General features: G+C 38.5%; 1 protein-coding gene across 2 annotated transcripts; it reads right to left on the bottom strand.

Annotated features, from left to right (window-relative positions):
- Positions 1-235: 235 nt before the first annotated feature.
- Positions 236-13,702, bottom strand: GPX7 (glutathione peroxidase 7). Of its 2 annotated transcripts, XM_075508758.1 has the most exons (5): positions 13,463-13,702; positions 5,958-6,219; positions 4,876-4,924; positions 4,812-4,835; positions 3,916-4,056 (listed from the first exon to the last, which is right to left on the bottom strand). In XM_075508758.1, exons 1-4 carry the CDS (start codon positions 13,667-13,669, stop codon positions 4,820-4,822), a joined length of 534 nt encoding a protein of 177 aa, XP_075364873.1. In that variant the 5' UTR covers positions 13,670-13,702; the 3' UTR covers positions 3,916-4,056; positions 4,812-4,819. The 2 variants fall into 2 exon arrangements, with proteins under 2 accessions (XP_075364872.1, XP_075364873.1); XM_075508757.1 differs by lacking the exons at positions 4,812-4,835; positions 4,876-4,924 and having other exon boundaries at positions 236-4,056.
- Positions 13,703-17,227: the final 3,525 nt, after the last annotated feature.

Here is a 17,227-nt window from a genome sequence, read left to right as displayed (position 1 = left end):
TTTAATAGGTATTGTGATACTTTGTAGAATGAGGCTTTCAACTTAAGTTATGTCAGAAAGAGACATCAGGAAAAGAATCAAAAGAAATGGTCAGAGGTCAAAGGCTGGAAAAGCAATGAACTTTTTAAATTGACAGGTAGAATTGACAGAGAACTAAATGAGACCAGATTGAGTACTCACAGGACAGAGAAATTTCCTGATAGATGACAAATGATTATACATCCACTTGCCATACTTGCACTAATACAGCTTTTTATTAGTAATTGGTAACAAAAGAATGCCTCTGCTCTGTAATCTTCCTCTGACATTGAAACCACTTACCCTGAACTTCCCATCTGCACATGCAATGATACCTTTTCATTGCATACAACTTCACACTTGAAACTTGGGAAAGGTTTATCCCTAATCAGCTGGCTGTCTATTAGTGTTCTCTTAACTTCTTAAATCTTAAAAATACCCAAAAAACTGTATTACATTCTTTTTTCTATTTAGTTTAGTGTTTAAATCAACATGCCAAGAGTTTACACCTTCAAAGTTGCAAACTGTAAGAGATCAAGTCTTAGATGATCAAGATAATCACTCTCATGCATAAATGTGCTCATCTGTTAATGCACACTAATATTTTCTCTGCAAAGCAGACAAGCTGCAAAGAAAATAGTCTCATGCTATATATTCAGAGCTGTTTTAAAGTTGTCAGGACTTGCTGTAGGGAAGATCTCTGTCAGATTTAAACAGTGTTGGAACTCATGAGCCAAAAAAGTAATTTCTGATCTCTGCATGCCCTCTATATAGTCTCAACAGACAAATTCAACCCAGTGCAAATTTGCTTTGCAATTTTTCTGAGCAGGAAGTCATGAAGTACTTACAGCATGACTAGATATGAATTAATCTACAACCAAGAATATTTACTTTTACTCTGTAACTTTGATTAAAAGACCAAAGCATTTGTTCTACAAACTGATTCCAATGCAACAAAGGATGGAATATATGCCATATGCTTAAATTAATAATGAAAATGTTTCTGTTAACTTCAGAGAGAGTAGTTATGTGCTTAAAATCATGTGCCTGTTCAAATTCATTGTTGTTTCAAAGCCTGGGTATGTAATACTTACCTTAGTTCCCTTTAAATTGCTGAACTGGTAAGAACACCAACTCTAACAGTCATCAGTATTAAGTTATTCATAGCACTCAGGCATCTGCTCAGAATTCAGAACTTCTTAGCTCATACTAAAATAATAACACTAACAATTACAGCCTCATTGTTCTTTGACAGAAACCCTTTGAAAATCTTGTCAGCAAGAACTCTTTTTATCTCAACAAAAATACAATGTACAGGTCCCCTGCTCTTAACCCTGGGATGCTTTAAGAATCTAGTCTTGCCCAACTGCAGTATTATTGATGAGTGAAAGCTTTTTTGTGCTTCGTAATGCCTTTAAATGCAGCACAAACAATATTTGTCTATATAGTTTGAACCCTTTCCAACTGATCATTGCCATTGTATCTCTAGACTTCTAGAATTTGTCTAATAGAGAATGCAAGATCATCTCTATGTAAATCCAGCATTCTGTTTGAAGTTGGACACGCAAAATTGAAATAGAGAGGGTGTAAAATGTCTTTCAAAGCATGGTCTGGGCTCATCCAGGCTTCAGTTATAAGATAGAAACATACTTTCTAAGGAGAAAATTTTAAGCCCTGCAGCACTTGCTAACAGCATGCTGGAGCATTGCATTAGTATCAATGGACAGAGAAAAGAGAAACAGTTTATAGAGTAATAAAAGACCTCCTTTTCTAGTAGTTGGATTCTCTGTCCTAGCACAGTATCAGCTGGGCCTGATTTTCCTTTCTTTGTGATTACCTTAGTAACCATTGTCCTAGAGTGATTCACATAGGAATAGACTAAATGACTGAATGGACCATAGAGTTCACTTTTCTCACCATCAGAGGAGGAAAATACAAACATATTCACTGCCACGAACACTGATTTCCTGCACTGTTAATTTACACTCCAAGTGAGAAGTAGCTGATATAGCTTGGAACATGCTCATTAGTATAAATATGACATGAATATTTCCATGCCCATTTGTCCCAAAGAGTCTTTGGCTGCAAACTGTCTTTTCACTTCCTTCTCATTTCTCTCTTCTTACTTGATCTCTCTTTTTGCTTCTGTACTTCTGTTACTTCTGCCTTTTACTCTCTCTTCCACCTCCCCTTTTTTTTTTCACTAAAATCTAAAAAACCTTGCTCTCAGCTTCTTTCAGGCAAATTGAGTTTGTTTTGTGCAGTACAATCTCTGCCCTTCAGGGTCTTTCTGCAAATCCTAAAGTACTTCTAGCTCTTACTTCCTTCGACCACTCCATAGAATGAGTCCAAGACCTCAGGAGGCAGCAGCTGTTCAAGCATGGGAACTATAATGTACTCTAGGATCAACCCTTTTATTTCCGATAGTTCTTCAGTACTCTTCTTTCCCCTCTTGTTCTGCAAGCCAGTGCATGCCATAATACTTGCCTTTGATTTCAACTAGAGCCTGTTTGGATACTGAAGATCTATAATCACAGTGATGAGTTGGAAAAAGTTCTTACCATAGTTAGGCCAATTAAGGCTTATTTGTACTCTTGGGTGCTGACAACTATATTAGACAAATATTATTTGTGCTACTTTAAAAAGCATTACAAAGCACAAAAAAGCTTTCACTCTTCAATAATACTGGAATTGGACAAGACTAGATTCTTCATAAAGCATCCTGGGGTTAAAAGCAGGGGACCTGTACATTGTGGTTTTGTTAAGATAAGAAGAATTCTTGCTGACAAGATTTTCAAAGGGTTTCTGTCAAAGAACAATGAGGCTGTAATTGTTAGTGTTATTATTTTAGTATGAGCTAAGAAGTTCTGCAGTCTGAAATCTGAGCAGATGCCTGAGTGTGACATTTGAAAAAGGTGCCATTAAACATTTGTAACATTAATGTGGTATGAAACAATGTAACATTATGCAACAACTAAACATTTGAAAATTATTTCCATGGAAAAATGTTGATTCTTTAATGTTTGTCTGTACATGCAGCAAAATCGGATGGTGTTATAAATTGAAAAATAAATTTAACATCAATTGTATGAGGCAAGAGTAATTCTTCTAATGCAAAATGCTAACAGAAGAAAGAAATAGCCATTTTGTAGAGGCTCTGGTCTTACAGATGTTCAAATGGCTATTTAAATATCATGTGATAAGCTTTACTGGGTGAAAAAATGCAGAAATTCTTCTCATAGCTTTTGGAGAATTTTTACAGAGACTTGTCTTCACATTTCTTTCATTTAAGTTTTATAGATGTCTTTTCCCTATGCCCTTCTTAACTGACTTTCTAGGCAGATGAAATGAAATATAATTGGCTTTGGTAACCAGAAAGACATGTATCTATGTAAGTCTGCCTGGTTTGAAGGTATCTGTTTTGGCCCTCTTCCTAGCACATGCCTTAATTCAATCATGCACTTTTTTCATTTCTTTATTTTTTCATTCAGTTCACGACCAAAATATGACAACAGGATTGTAGATGTCAGTGAGATCCCAGTTAGGAAATGCTCGTTATTCTGAGCCTTCTTCCTACAGGTACATGAACTGACTTCCTATAATGTCACCAACAATTAATAATTTGAATTTGGAAAGAAACAATTGCTGATAAGTTCTTCTTTCCCAGAAAGGTCAAATTTAATTCAGTTGGAGAAAAAATTTAAATTACTTTGACCATGATAACTTGCTGTTTTCTACATTCTTAGGATGATGAATATAGATTCCACTGGTCATGATTTCCCCTCCTCATATACTCTCTTTTGGAATGTGAAAAGACAAATTCCAGCTCTAATTCTCAATGAAGATGTAATTGGCATGCTGGGATTTTTGAAAGTCATAATTCATCTTTCTTCTTCAGGATGATTTTCCTTACAAGTTCTGTAACATAAGGTCTTATTTCTTCAACAGAGACAGTAGAGTCCCAGGCCTTTACTACTTTCCCATTGGGGTCCACCAGGTATTTCCAGAAGTTCCAGGTTGGTTCTTCTCCTGTAGAATCTACAGGCAAAAAAACCCAGAAACTTAGAAAAGAAAACCATGTTAGCCAATTACTGACATTTGTTTATGTCAATCTGATTATTACCCTCTCAGAGGAAGAAGGAATGTAAAATTAAGAGGGAGTTCAGACTGAATAATAAGATTAATTTTCTGACGGACAGGGAGCTTTAACTAGACAGTAGCCCCCTGGAGACTAATGAAAACAGTCAAGCTTGAGACAGACAGACAGACAGGAGAAGGCACTATAATCGTTGTTAAAGTGTGTGTGTGCATGTGTGTGTGTGTCTGTGCTATATAGATAAATCTGAAACAGTTAAACATTGATAGGAAAATGGAATTTGGCATAACAATATAGCTGTACCAGGACCGATTATTTGCTTGCTTACCCAGAATTTTTACTCCAAAAGCACCCAGTATCATGTGCTTCAGAAGAATGTTTCAAGAAATGCTACATGAACAAATAACAAAGTAAATTGTTCCAGGAGCTTTCCTCCTAATCCTCATCTACTACAGTTTTTCCCCCCTGACCACATACTCATTTTACATGAGTTGCATTCTTATCCTTTACTGTTCTGCTACATGACTAACAAAATTTTCAGGATTTTCCATCAGACCAGGAGCCTCATCCCACTAATAGCACAAGTACAGACACTACAGACAAATTAGCATCTTTTTCCATTGGTTATACATTGGGCAAAATCTCATAAGGAATCAGAAGATATTTCAAAGTATCATCAAGACACAGCCAGACCTACACTGTTGACTATCTTGTCATTATGCTGCATAAATATACTGCCTCCAGCAGCCTCCCTTTGCATGTGGACCAACAGGGAAACAAAGTTTTGCCAAGTTTCGTGTGACATGTCCGCTGGGCAAAACAGAATTGGAAGGATGTGAAAAGGATTAAAGGGAAGTTTGGCTAGCAGAAAGATCCATTACAGACACCTGGAAGGAGGTGTGCTTGAGGTAGTCAAAAATAATACTACCAACACTCCTTTAGATTCAGTGGTATGTGGGAGAACACTGTGGTGCTGGAGAGAAGAAGCAGCGATATGGTCCTTGCAGAATGCAGCTCAGGTGATACCATGTCATATTGCGCTTTGTTATATATCATTGCTGGAAGACATTTCCTTCACATTGGATAAAGACTGACATTTTAGTTTAGCATTTAAATGGTATTTAGAGCATTCGTTCAATGCAAGCAAAGTAGTGCCTTGATAGAGAAAGTAGTGCCTTGACAGAGAATATCCTGCTTTACAGGGTATTTTGTCAGCTGTCTGCTAAGAACCAGCAGAACCTCTTCAGGTGTCAGTGCTAGCTATAATGCAGATTAGAACTAGAGGAACTGTACAGTATGGCTATTGCAATGCTTGGCAAGGAATGAGGAAGGGAGTATTCAACGACATCTCTTAGTGCCTGGTCTCATTTTTTGATTGTTGAAGTAAATTACGTAGGTGCTTTGCTTCCACTTATCCTACAGCTCTTGAGATGAATCTTATAAATCCAACCTGCAGCAGTCATGTCACAGGAGAAGCACTTAAGAGACTGCAAAGTGGAAAAAGGAAGATCAGGTGTTGTATGCATACAGGAGAATACTTCAAGATCTATGTTCCATGTAGAGGTTTATTAGACTAGCTTTTACAGGGCATCTGTTATCGTAGTGTCTTCATCCCTGGAGATCTTTTTAGAAGGTTATACAAAGCTGTCAGGGGTGACATAAAGAGAAATCCTGCCTTGTGCAGGAGGATGGACTACATGACTTCTGACCTCTTTGAGCCTGACAATTCTGCGCTATGATTCTGTGAACACAGTCATAGATACCTTTTTTTCTGTCGGATGGTATTTTATATCAGAGGAATTCTACACTGGGGAAACAACCTCCAGTGTTCCAGATTACTCACCAATTAAGTACTTGAAGGCAGGAATTGCACCGGCTCCGCTGACTGCAATTTTGCTGAACATAGGAAAGGAGGCACCATAAGTCTTTCGCGCAAAACTCTCAATTTCTTTGTTAGTGTCTGGTTCTTGCTGCCCAAACTGATTGCATGGGAATGCCAGCACATTGAAATGATACGGGCCGAGGTCTCTCTGTAACTGTTGTAAGGCCTTGTAGTGGCTATCTGTATACCCACACTCACTTGCAACGTTGACAACTAGTGACACCTGAAGAACAAGAGAGATTAAAAAATGTGCTGCACATGTGACTTTTCCAACAGGTAGGCTAGGATGCAGATTATTTAAAAAAAATGAGAATATCTAGACAACTGTGACTGAACACTTATGTTTGAAACTACATCGACTTCTGTTCACAATAGGAAGATTTAATATTTACTTTATGTATTCCCATTTGGCAACCATGAAGATAATCAATAAACTGCTAAGCAATCTTAATTGTCAGTTTACAGAGAATCTATATTTCACCATTCTGCCTTTTGGATAGTTTCTAAGCATATCTAAGAAATGATCATCCAGCTAAGATATACCAAGTTGTATGAAAGAAACTTGCAAATTAATGTATTTTTGGTAGTTTATTTATCTGTTGTGAAGCATCCGTTCTGCAGCATCTTTCCTTGTACAGAATTTAGTACTCATACAGAACTGGCTGATCCATTTATCATTGCTAGTGTCAATGTCTTGACCTGGAAGGTAATAGAAGCAATTACAGAATTTTGGGTTGGTCTATGCAGTATGGACTGTAACATTTCCCACCATTTCTAGAGTAAATCTACTCAGTTGTGACAAAATGACAACAGTTTTTGCATAAAGGTTTACTGCCTCAATTAGAGATTCTAAGAAGTGAAGACTGTGCCCACTATCCTTTAAAGTCATTCCTATAGCTGATCACATTTGACGTTGTGCGCATTGTGTCATTTAGACATTACCACTGGGCATGTATCTGCCTACACAGATCCAGCAGAGAGGACAATTCCAAACACAGATGAGCATGACAGGAAAATAGAGGCATGTGTAAGGATGAATATGTGGTGGAACAGATTCTGTCAAGAATTTGTTGGGGACTTGTAAGTGACCTAACCCTGAGCTGAAACATATTACACAGTTTCTCAAGGCCTTGAAGAGCTTTCCATTGGTTTTTGAGATATTTTATCCTTAAATAACTTCTAGAATTTATTTTTAGACTTACAGTTTTTATTATTCTTACAAATTTTGTAAGTGTGAGTTGCCACTCATTCTACATAAATTGAGGCCTTTCTAATATTTTCTTGAGAGTGGAGTAAAGCTGAATGTCATAGATCTTTTAAATACAATATGATTTTATTAATAAAAATAGCATTATGCACTTTATAGTGACGTTTCTTTTACATATAGCTACATTCTATTCCTTTTTTCAGATCAATTTGTAAGAGTCATAAGGCAATATAAATACTATAATACTAAAAATGTTTCTACCCACCTAGATTAAAATGAGGCATAGTGCAGAAAAAGCATTATGATTTGAGAACCAAAATTCTGCCTGGTTTACACTGAATCCAGTGGGTTTCTACAGGTTATACATCAGCCCAGAAGCTGGTCCTTCATTCTCAAATTGCAAAAAAAGTTTTAATTCAATCAAAGTAGCCAACACATTCCCCAGTGCTAGTACACAACAGTAGCTATTCACATTGGATCTTTCTACAAGAGTTTGGAAGTTTCATAAAAGATGGCAGGTTGGTTTCATTATTGTCACTGTGAGACAGCAGCATTGAAGGGCCCAATGCCGCAAGAGGAAAGCTTGAACTTTCCTAATGAACACATTAACTGACCTGATCAAATTACACAGCAAGTAGCTGTCTTGCAGTAGATTCATCTTGCAGCGCAAGACAAGGAAGTAAAAAATCTTGACTCTGGGTCTCATACTCTTGGTTCTGTGACCACTGGCTTTGCTCAATTTAAATTTCAGATTCTAATGTTACTATTGTTCCATATTCCTATGTGTATGTTTTTATACAAAATATAAAAGTGTATTGGGCATATGAATGGAGTGCATCCAATAAATTATATGAAAAATAAATGACTACATGTGTATAGAGTTTTTAAGGCCAGAAGACAAACTGGCATATAAAAGCCCACAATCTGGGTAAGGTATTGGATAATAAGATTAAATCCCTAGAAGGGGTAGGAATGAGTAAAGAAAAAGCTAAGGGGATGTTGGTATTTATAATTTCTTACGTTAAACATTAACACTTACTTTGTGCATTTGGTACCTTCTATAGGTATATGGCTATATTTAAAGTGGTTTCGGAATGGCAATGTTTTGTCTGGAAGACAGGTTAATCTAATAAAGCAGAAATTGATGTAATCTTCCTTGTGTAGTGTGTCAACAGAATACAACCTAAGCAATCCCTGTACACTTGCATATGAAATATGATCTGGAGCCATCTAGCTAACTTCCAAAGCATCACATTCATTCAGACTACATTTACAAGCTCTACCTGAAATTTTAAATTCCATTTCCTAAAACATCCAAAGATACGGCGTATAATTAATTTTTGTTTTTTTCCAGAAAAGAGGTGATAATTTTATGATGAATTCCTGTTGCAGACTGTCGGCATTTCAAATAAAACCTATATATTGGATGTAAAAAACAACTATTGGCAGTTATGTTCTTTTTAAATAATCTGTATTTACCAAGCATAGTGACAACTGTAGTTTAGTATGATTGAAGTAAAGATAAATTGTAACACTAAGAGTTAAAGTTACCTGTAGTTCTTTCATATAAAATTCTAGAGGGTTTTTTAAATATAGCTTAAGACTCAGCATTTTCATGATGCAGAAGTATTCATATACCTTACTGTATTCATATGTATTGGTACTTTATCCCAAATACAATGGTAATATAAGAATTCATCACTGGAGGTCTGGGGGAAATAAGGTTGTCTAAGTATTATGTTCATATTATAACAGATAGGAAAGATGAACTTGCCAATGAAAACAATCAAGCTTTTACAACTTTTACTTGATTTTGAAGTTCAGAGGGCTTGAAAGAATTCACTCAAGAAGAAACAAGAATTTTAATTTACAGTTGCTTAAAACTAGTGATTACTCAGCATGGTGGTGAAAGGCATGAGAGTGCACACTGCAAATGGTGCAAACTTCCAAACGTTCTCCCACAAAATCAGAGGAAACTACACACAGCATTTCTTAGAATGGCAGACACATTCTGCATCTCTTTTTTCCTTAGAAAAATGCATTCCATTACTGAACTTCATAATATAATAGTGCAAACCTCCTAAAAGTATAACTAACACATATAATAAAAAACTTCCAGGATTTATTAGTATTTCATAAGGGATGTTTAAAATGATTGTTTAAAAATCTTTACCAAGTTATCTTTCAAGTGTTTGGTACCAGAAGTGATTATATGTGGCGATTTTTTTTTGTCTTTTGTTTTTATTTCTAATCAATAACAGTCACTCTCTTTGTTCTTATGAAGAGGCTGTACTTTGACTTCTTACAACTATTAATGATTTAAATTAAGTTCGATATGCCTCTTGACTGACTTTAGGCTCCGAGAGTGCAAGTCAAGTACACCACCTAGTGTGCAGTGCAAACAATTCATCCTGGACCTTAGAAAAATTATTTAGTTTAAGCTGAATTCTGTATTAGCTGTTGCCTGACCTCTTAATACTATCCTCTCCTTCTCTTTGCTTAGAAAACCCATGCATTCTAGTAATGAACTCATTTATTTAACATTGCAAAAATATTTCTTGGTTTACTTAATGTTTACACCAGTGTAGCTCCTTGAGGAAAAGATCCCTGGAGAGATTTATGAATCTGCTATCAGTTTCAAGTAACCCTTTGTGGATCTGTTAGCAGAGACAGTAGATACTTAGGGTTTTAGACCTGGAGATTCTTAACTGGCTCCATCTGACTGATGGAAGAACCAGCAACAAGTGTCAGATTACACCAACTCACAGAGTTGTTACCTTCATGGAAAAAAATAGGAATACTTTGTACAGTAATTAAGTAGCTATACTCTGTATTTATGCACATTCAGTAATATTACATTCTCGGATTGCAGAGAGCTGTGATGCAAAGTCCCTAGCATTACTTTCAATAGTAAAATAATACTTTACATTGTTATAGTGCCTAATGCTTTTACATTATTATAGTACCTTTGATTCGAGATTTCCAAAGCACTGCACTAACACTGCTTAATTACACCTCAGCACACTGTACTTGGCTGTGTAGTAGGTAGGTAGGCAGGCAGGTACATAGGTACTATTATATCTAGATACGTATAAACACAGCAGGGAACAGTTCATGCTTGGGAGATCTGACTCCCAAATAGATACTATTTTGGTAAGAATACTGCCTCTTACAGCATATCTGATAGAGATAATAAAATAAAATATAAGCTTTATTGAATTAGACAGGTAGATAGACTAGATAGAAAACTAATCTTATGTGGATCCCATTGATTCTTTTCCAGCCACACATTTTAATGTAGATGGGTCAACATCAGTATGGTAGCCTGGAAAAAGTATAGGAGGATGGTCTTGCGCAACACAGTGCAACAGACAGCTTTTTGATCTATTTCACTTCTGGTACTCTTTTTTTCCATTGTAATAGTCCTCTCTTTCTCTGCTTTCAGGTAGATGTAATATCACACCTGATTTTGTAGCATGTATGCTAAATTTTTAGCATTCTGGCAATATAATTCCTTATGCCCCTATAAAAAGGGAGTACTCCCTCACATATTTTTGATATTTTTATTAAACTGGAGAATAGGTAATGTCTGTGCACATTTATTTCAGAAAAAAAAAAAATCTGTTCCTTAATTTTTTTCATTGTTGTTATTTCAGAATTGTTAGTACATTTCTTATTTACTATATAACGGAGGGTACTTGTGATTTGTATCAAGACGCACTTGAATGGAAAATGAAATAGTATCAATCAGTCTTACTTTTTTCTTACTAAGAAAAATTATCTCGATCTGAATACACAGTAATTTATATTAATAGTTATTGAAGAAAGATTGTGCAAGTCATGAATTGCACTGATTGTTTCTACTTAGCATGGCTCTTGTGTTTTTAGAATTAGCAGACTTTTTTTTTTTTTATATATACTCTGGAAGCTTTTGGGGTTTTTCAATTCCCAGTTAGTTTCTTGACTACAAATTAAGTAGTTATTTAACTAAATTAATTGAGTGACTGAATTGAAGAAAATGTTTTCTCTACATCTGCCAGAAAGCTTAAGGCTGTTAAAAGCAGGTTTAGCAATTAGCAGACTATTGTTCCAGGGGCTAACTAGTGACTCACTTTCTTTAAAACATCAGCAGCACATTCATAGTACTTATATATTATTTGCTTTAACAGCTTTAAAATATTATGATAAACCTACATCTTAACATTACTTATCTAACTGCATATTTAAGCAGATTTATTTTAAGAAATCAATGGGAGTTTTAATTAACCTTTGTCTACCTTGATATTGAGCTCTGACAACATAACGACAGAAAGGGATGTGTTTTATTGCTATAATTTTCTTTAAACTTGTGCATATGCATTCTCAAACAGCAGCTAGCCTGAACATTAATAGGCTCTCTGAATGCAAATCTTTTTGTTCCCTACAGAAGCTGGTCATGACTGTTTTGGAATAAACTATTCCGTATGGCCTAGCAGAGATCAAGGAGTACCATTCACCAATGGTGTTACCTTTTCCAAGGTACGGCTCTAGAGCTCTCCCTCATGAAACCAGTCACGCCTCAAGGATGGCTGGTTTCATAGCACCATTGGAGATACAGACACGCACCCCTAACCTGGCGTGCTCATGAGATACCAGGGCAGGCTCTGCAGCTTGTTCCAGAGGGAATGAACACCCTCAGCTCTCTGCAGGGTGGCTGTAAGGATTCCTCTGAGTTCCCCCTTTTCTCCTTTCCATGTGGATTCTGGCCCTGAGGTAGAGAAGCTACAGGTGGTATTCGCTTGGACAGATTTGCAGATGACCTGCAGACAAAACATGCCCCAGTAACAGGATTTATTGACAGAGCCTTTGGAAGGAACTCCTAAAAAAAGCAAATATTGCTTAATATTAAATAGGTTCTATGGTTTTTCCAATATAGATACTTGAGTGTGCATTGGACCACTTCCGCTGTATCTGAATTGTGAATGAAGGCAGAGGAGGACTTTCACCAGATAAGATTCAGACCTCTCATTTGGTCCAAATCTACCAGCATCCCTTTCTACTGAGTTCAGGAAAACATAGATCTCCTCCTGTGGGCCTTCTCTGCCTTCCTGCCAATGTTTTAGTAACCTGCTGCTGTGGACTAGTGAGCTCAGACATTTCAGTGAAGTACCTGAGGAGGGGGAAAAGGAAGGTGGAAACACAAAGCTGGAGAATAAGGGTGAAAGTGAGAAGTGGCACCTGCATTTTTGGGCAGCAGCTAAGCTGTTGGACTGCCTGGCTGTATCACAGAAGATGTGTCACTTGAGTGCTAAGGGTGGCAGTTGTGGGCTTTATGTTGATTTTAGCTTCTATAATTTGTGAATGTGGCTATGAGAGCTTATAGTATTATGCACCCCATGTGCTAACTTCCCTTTTCACTCTTCCACAGGTACTGACCATCTTTCCTAGATGGTCAAACCATGAAAAAAAAAAAAAATCAAACCATGAAAAAAAGGTTACATTCAAGGAAATTGTTCTTAAAATGGGAAGGAAAGCTCTGCCTAGAACTCCTGAATGTAACATGTAAATGAAATTTAAAAGATATCATAAAAGTCTATGTGTGTCTACATTGCCCTTCTTCATATTGCTCTGTCACACTAAAAAGTGACAACTGGAATAGCATGATGTTGCTGCAATTTCACTATACGCTGATATTAAAATAACTGCTTTATCATGTCTCTCACTTTTTTACTAATTATGATGAAATCCGTTAACTGCATTAGCCACTGATTAAATCCCATCTTTTTTTTTTTTAATGCAGAACATTAAAAAGGAATGGGATTTAGGCAAAAATAATTTACTGAAAATCATGCAGTTGGAAAGGCAGAAATAAGCTCCAAAAGTAAGTTATACAAAGGTACAGACTTCCTGAGCTTCAAATTTAATAGCCACAACCCAGTGCAATTCATCCTGCTGAATGAAAGGCAGGCAGGCAGGCAGGCATTCCCTGCCTGCCACGTCTACAGGCAGCTGCCTGCACAAGGAAAACACGCGGACACATACAGAGCTTAGACCGCTAACGCTTTATTTAAAGAGTGCAAAGACCCAGGCAGCGGTATCAAAGGAAGCATGCAGGCAACTCTCCAGATCAGTTAAAGAAGAGTCGTAAACCCCAATCTAGCTGCATGCGTGCACCGAGTTAATGTACAATCTCTCCACCCCCACTTGGGTTTTGCAGACATGCAAGGACTGGCTGGTTAGTGAGTCAGAGCGAGAGCTGCCCATCTCCGTGCAGACTTACCGAGCCCCTGTATTTCTCCAGAGAGACTAGTTTGCCCCTGATATTTACCACTTTGAAAGTGTAAAAATCAGGCTCTTTCTGCTGCGTAGCGGAAAATGCTAAGAGCAGGAGTGCTGCAATTGCAAGGAGCATGGCTAGAGGGATAAGGAAAACTTTGGGGAAGGAAGAGGAAGGCTGGTGCTCCACACTGCCCTCAGGATCTAGCATGCTGCACGGCCGTGCTGCAGAGACACTTGCCACGATAGGAAAGCGCTGCCGCAAAGAAAGGACTGCTGCAAACGGAGCTTTTGCAACAGTCTGGCTTCTGCAAAGGGTTAGAAACTGTGTCCATAGCAGACCTCAGGAAGACGTATTTATGGGGGATTCAAATACTCTAAAACTGAGTGTTGCATGGTGGTAGTGGTCTATTAAGTAAGGCCATTTATGGGTACAAGACAAATGAAAGTGCTAGTTGGCTCAAGAATAGTAATACTGTATGTGTCTGTGGGATACCAGGCAGAGTTAGAGATCTGCTTTAACGATGTCCTAGGAAAATCCGGGATAGAGTTATTGTGATTTTTGATGGATTTGCAAGTGCCTTTTTTTAGTATACTAACTATAGCATCTGGTAACTACGGTGTAATGTCAAAGGATACCAGTGGCTTGGTTGCTACTGGTTACTGATGCAAGTGCTCTGAACAAAAGTGACAGCATACAGTCAGCAAAACCAGAATTACAAACATGCCATGGACAGTATCGTGTGAAAAGGAGCACCATTAGCCAGGCCGCCAGGAAATTCGTCTCTGCCTGCACCTGGTTGGCGAGAGGTGAGTGGCCAGAGCACTGGTCTTCACAGTGTGATGTGGGAGAAACCACATTACCTAAGGGTTTTTAAGCAAGAAAGAGGCATTTAGCATCAGGAACTGAATTTAGTACCAAAGCTTTCAGATATACAGAGCCAAACCACTGCTTCAGTGCGCTGATGCCATTCTTGGGTTGTCTGCAAGAAAAAATAGCCATTTGTACCCTTTGCTACTACGCCTGCTGGAAGAAAAGGATTTGTATATATAAAGTAACAACAATAGAAAGTATTTGATGGTCATTGATTTCTTCTTGGACCGAGAAACTGGTCCTCCATGCCTATGATTCTGATAATTCTTGGCAAAGAAAAGCAAAATGTAGTGATTTACAGAAAACAATTAAGTAGCACATCCAAGGCGTATTGGAAATCTATCTTTTGAAGAGCAAATTACATTTTGTAATCTCACTTTGTGATTTTTTTTTAACTGAGTTTTGGTAGATCTTTGACATCTTGATTAAATTTGGTTAGGTAATTCAAGCATAAGTGGCATTACTGTAAGTGAAGAAGCCACGTATAACTAGTTGAAAAATTTAATTATAGTTTTTAAACATTTCAGATTTTTCATGTTTTTATGTATTTCAGCTTAAGAGACATCCAGCATCAAGAAATAATGCAATATGCTACAAAAATATATAGATGGAAAATCTTATACCATGCTGTCTACGGGGAAGATACACTGTGCCAAGAATCTGAAGTTCTCATCTTCACAGATAAGTGCTATCTTTGTGTGTACTTCCCTGGCTGTAGGATTGACCAAGAACCTTTCCTTTAGATGACAGTCAAGTATGATTTCCTCATTTTATAAATAAATTATCTAAGAAGCTTTAGAGTTTCTTCAGACGCAGCTGGAGACAGAGAATAGGGTTTAGTACAGTATATACATTTAAATAATTTTTTTAAACCTAGTAAATCCTAAAAATATTTTTAAAAAATTCATTCCAATGATGAAAATAATTTGACATATGCATTTTTTGGCCAGAAAATTAAAAAGTAAACCTACAATACACTTTTACATTTTTTGAGGCATAATGTTATAGTAGTTTGGGTATGGGACTGAAAATGAGGCATCATACTGCAACATGAGACACGCAAGGTTTTGCTCTGGAAAGAGACTTTAGAAAATCTGCTTGCTACAGCTTTATGATTATTGTCTCTGATTTCTAGATAAAATTTAGTGGCTTTCAGAATTATATTTTCTCCTACAAACTGAGCCCAGAATCTGAAAGTTTTTGATCACTGGCACTGAATTGGGAATTCTTTAAATAATGGCCAGCTGGCAGCAGAATTCAGCTTCCTCTTTTACTGCCATGTTTCTATATTGCTCCCTGCAATAAAACATTCTTTAACATTGGCAAAGAAGGAAGACTTGTTTCTGAGTACACGCAGAGAGAGACTATGTCAAAGACTGTTGGCTTTATAATGAATCAAGTTTTCAGAGCCAAACTGCACTAACATTTCATATCAAAGTCTATCCAACTATTTGAACTAAATCTGATACATTCTAATAAATTTCAGCTTGCAGGAAAAATGCCAGTCAGGTTTGCAAACTGGTGTGTGTTTGCTCACTAGTATGCCTAAATGTTGATCTAGGAGGACTGTATCCAGTAGTAGCAAGTATAATTTAGTTACTTTTGCAATTTACTCTTTGGTCTACTAAACCTAATAAAGATCTTTGTCAAACAGGACTGGACTGAAACCACCACCCGGCTGACCTCAGCTGTCCCCTAAACAGCATCGCAGCACTGCAATTTCTGTCACTGCTGACCTGGACTGGATTGGCCCACGTTCCTAAAGGTGAAAGGTCTGCAGTACATCCCATTAGCAGTACCCTGAGCTATCCAATCCTCATTTCATAAAATATGAACTTCAAGTGAACCACAAAAAAGCAGATTAGCTCTAAGGATCACACTGACTTCCCAATACATTCAGAATACAATACATCTTGCCAGTATTTATAGAATCCAGTATTACAGATTCTGCGACTTTTGTTTATAGACTCTCTGAGGTAGTGTTTCCAGCACTACTATTCACATTATTTTTAATACTTTCCTTTGAACCCCTTTAGTATTTCAACATTAATCTTTTATGCTCCTCGTTTTTCTGGAAAGGCCTGCCTAGCCTGGGCTAGGAAGTGCCAACAACACGACATTTCACTGCCAAGACGGGGTAGTACTGTACTGGATCACAGAGGGATTTGCCTTATGCAAGCACTTGCCAGTTTCTTTAGGTCACCCTCCTGCACTGCCAAGAGCCAAGCGGACGGGCTTTTCTCCCCCGAGACCTGCAGAACTGCCAGCAGACAGGCTGGCCAAGACGCTCTCCCTAGCTGCGGCCGGGGCCAGCTTCATAGCCAAGGTCAGGGAGCCAGGAGCCATTTCCCCCCAGCGTCCCTGTTTACCACAGGCTGCTTTGTGCGGAGCACACCCGCCCTTCTCCACCAAACGGCAGCGTCGGGAGCAGAGGAAGGGGCGGGGGGGGAGCCCTGCGGAAGGGGGGAACAAGGCCCAGGCTGCGCCGTGGGGCAGACCCTCCAGGCGGGCACTAACCCTGCTCCACAGGGCCTGGGGCCTCGCGTACGTGGGGAGAGGCCTGGGATGAAAAAGGGGGAAAAAATGGAAAAAATTGGGGTGGCTGGGGGGCATTGGGGGGGGAATGAAGGAAAAAACGGAGCTGCTTATTCCCAGTTCCCTGTTTCCCGCTGTGGCGCTGGGGGAGGGAAGCCCTGCACGCCGGGGGAGATGGGAAGGGGGGCACCCCCACCTGCGGAGGGGGAGTTCTGAGCCGTAGGGGGAACTCCCCTGGCAGCCCGGGTCGATCCGGGCAGGGCAGGACCGGGCCGGGGATAGCCGCACGGCGGCCACCGCCGCCCCGCGCCCACCCGGCAGCGCCGCCCGCCCTCGAGGCTCTCCCTCCCGCCCTCGCCC

The sequence above is a fragment of the Mycteria americana genome, chromosome 7 (assembly GCF_035582795.1).
Source record: "Mycteria americana isolate JAX WOST 10 ecotype Jacksonville Zoo and Gardens chromosome 7, USCA_MyAme_1.0, whole genome shotgun sequence".
NCBI lineage: Eukaryota > Metazoa > Chordata > Aves > Ciconiiformes > Ciconiidae > Mycteria > Mycteria americana.
Note: the sequence above shows the minus strand (reverse complement) of the source record. Positions and strands in the feature narration are given on the sequence as shown.

Coding starts and splice junctions, on each gene's coding strand:
- GPX7 (XM_075508757.1), bottom strand. CDS start 13,669: ATGCTAGATCCTGAGGGCAGTGTGGAGCACCAGCCTTCCTCTTCCTTC. Junction 6,220..13,462: donor TGGAGAAATACAGGGGCTCG/GTAAGTCTGCAC, acceptor CTTGTTCTTCAG/GTGTCACTAGTTGTCAACGT. Junction 4,057..5,957: donor TGCCTTCAAGTACTTAATTG/GTGAGTAATCTG, acceptor TTTTGCCTGTAG/ATTCTACAGGAGAAGAACCA.